Source organism: Ceratina calcarata, unplaced genomic scaffold (genome assembly GCF_001652005.2).
Source record: "Ceratina calcarata isolate Rehan_Ccalc_2016 unplaced genomic scaffold, ASM165200v1 scaffold422.2, whole genome shotgun sequence".
In the NCBI taxonomy this organism is placed as follows: domain Eukaryota; kingdom Metazoa; phylum Arthropoda; class Insecta; order Hymenoptera; family Apidae; genus Ceratina; species Ceratina calcarata.
The window spans coordinates 1,352,124-1,353,796 of NW_017165837.1; the positions used below are offsets into that span (position 1 = coordinate 1,352,124).

Sequence of the window (1,673 nt, forward strand, 5' to 3'; positions counted from 1 at the left end):
GTTTCGCAATATTCAGACCGTGTCGTATGAGAATTACGCTCTTGAAACACGGCGTTACTTACTAATTACTCATGCACCCATATAATCACGTTAGACCCGTAATTCGTAGAATAATTTTCCATTACGGATTGGGTAGTTACTCAGAAAGGACAGCGCGTTTGTTTACCCGACTTCAATTTCAAAACAGAAACAGGGAAATAAACGAAACTAACGATAGGTACTGCGCGACCGTTACCGCTGAATTTCAATTAAAATCGCGCGAAAGCTAAGCAAATCCGACTGAGGTGATCGATCACCGTGGGAGTACTGCCGTATTTACCTGACTTTTAAGCAAGGAGCATCGCGTCGTGTCGTGCCAATAGATCATTGCCACCGTATTACGGGTTACGGGGGCAGCAACAATGGGGCAAACAGTGGGATATATGCCCAACACATGGGACGGTTTATTGGCAGAAAGAGATCGTGTCCTCCACTGGAGTGGAGAGGTTTTATCTAAAGTCGCTGATAATATAAATCAAGAAGATTCGTGGCTGATCGAATACAATAACGAGAGCATCGACAAGAAGATAGATTCCTGGATGGAATCGAATCAAGCGAGGGTCGACAGGTTTTTCAGTAAACATCCAGACCTACCAGATACGTACAAGGCTGCAACTGCGTTCAAATTGGCTCAAGTAATTATTTCAATGATTTATACCATTTGGTATAAACATAATCTATTGACTGGTGTAATGTGTGCAGATAAGAGAACTAATTAGATTAAAGATGAGAAACAACTATAGTCGCAGTTACAAGGACATGAGAAAATTCACGAGGATGGTAGACAGATTGGGGGAACGGCAACGTAAAATTCATGGGAAAATTCAGAACCTTGAAAGCATGTACGATTGGGACGTGAAGAAGTTTCAAACAAAGTTTGGACCTCTGCGCGTGAAAACGTTTAAAAACCTTAGAATAGGTGAGAAAATGATGTTTCAAGACCAGAGGTTGAAGACACGATTCGCTAAACGGGTAAGAATTCTTATTTCACGGTCGCAGATTTTATAAACGATAATAACTGCTCATATTTATTTTCTAATATTAGGTGTGTCACATTGACCATAAAAATATGACAGAATGTACAAAATACGTAGATAAATGGATAAAGATTATGGAAAAACCTACTCTTAAGTGATTATGACAAATACAATGATTAAATGAATAAGAGTACGAATGGAGTTAATTTAAGTAAGCGAAAATTGCGTAGACGCTTGATAAAAGAAAACAGACTTGTAATGTAAAGAACAAACTGTACAATACAAATTAAGCAACTTGTATAGGTACAGAATTAATCTAGATTTGCATGTAAGTCTGAAACGTATAGAATGAGTATAAAATAGTAATAATCTTATTGTTAAGTATTAAATGTAAAAAGTAAATGTTAAATAAATTAATAAAAACTGATTTACCAACGATAATATCGTAGACCTGGCCATACTCATTGACAAACCTTGTTTTATGCATTAATTATATCGGAAACATCGTTAAGTAAAGTTATGCACGGCACGCGGTAACTGCATCAATACAGTCAGAAATTACCGGCAGCATTTCAGTAACGATATTAAGTCATCTTCAATTCATTTCTTGTGCCGCGTTAAGAAACTCGCGTTTCTCACCGCGAATTCGCGTTAGTC

General features: G+C 37.5%; 1 protein-coding gene across 1 annotated transcript; it reads left to right on the forward strand.

Moving 5' to 3' along the window:
* The first annotated feature begins 401 nt into the window (after nucleotides 1-401).
* On the forward strand, nucleotides 402-1,264 carry LOC108626599 (uncharacterized). Its single transcript, XM_018027338.2, has 3 exons — nucleotides 402-674; nucleotides 742-1,011; nucleotides 1,085-1,264. The coding sequence occupies exons 1-3, from the start codon at nucleotides 402-404 to the stop codon at nucleotides 1,172-1,174; spliced, it is 633 nt and encodes a 210-aa protein (XP_017882827.1). The 3' UTR covers nucleotides 1,175-1,264.
* Nucleotides 1,265-1,673: the final 409 nt, after the last annotated feature.

Excerpts from the sequence above, each read along its gene's own strand:
- LOC108626599 (XM_018027338.2), top strand. The coding sequence starts at position 402 with ATGGGGCAAACAGTGGGATATATGCCCAACACATGGGACGGTTTATTG. Across the intron at positions 675-741 it reads CTGCGTTCAAATTGGCTCAA|ATAAGAGAACTAATTAGATT; the intron begins GTAATTATTTCA and ends TAATGTGTGCAG. Across the intron at positions 1,012-1,084 it reads AGACACGATTCGCTAAACGG|GTGTGTCACATTGACCATAA; the intron begins GTAAGAATTCTT and ends TTCTAATATTAG.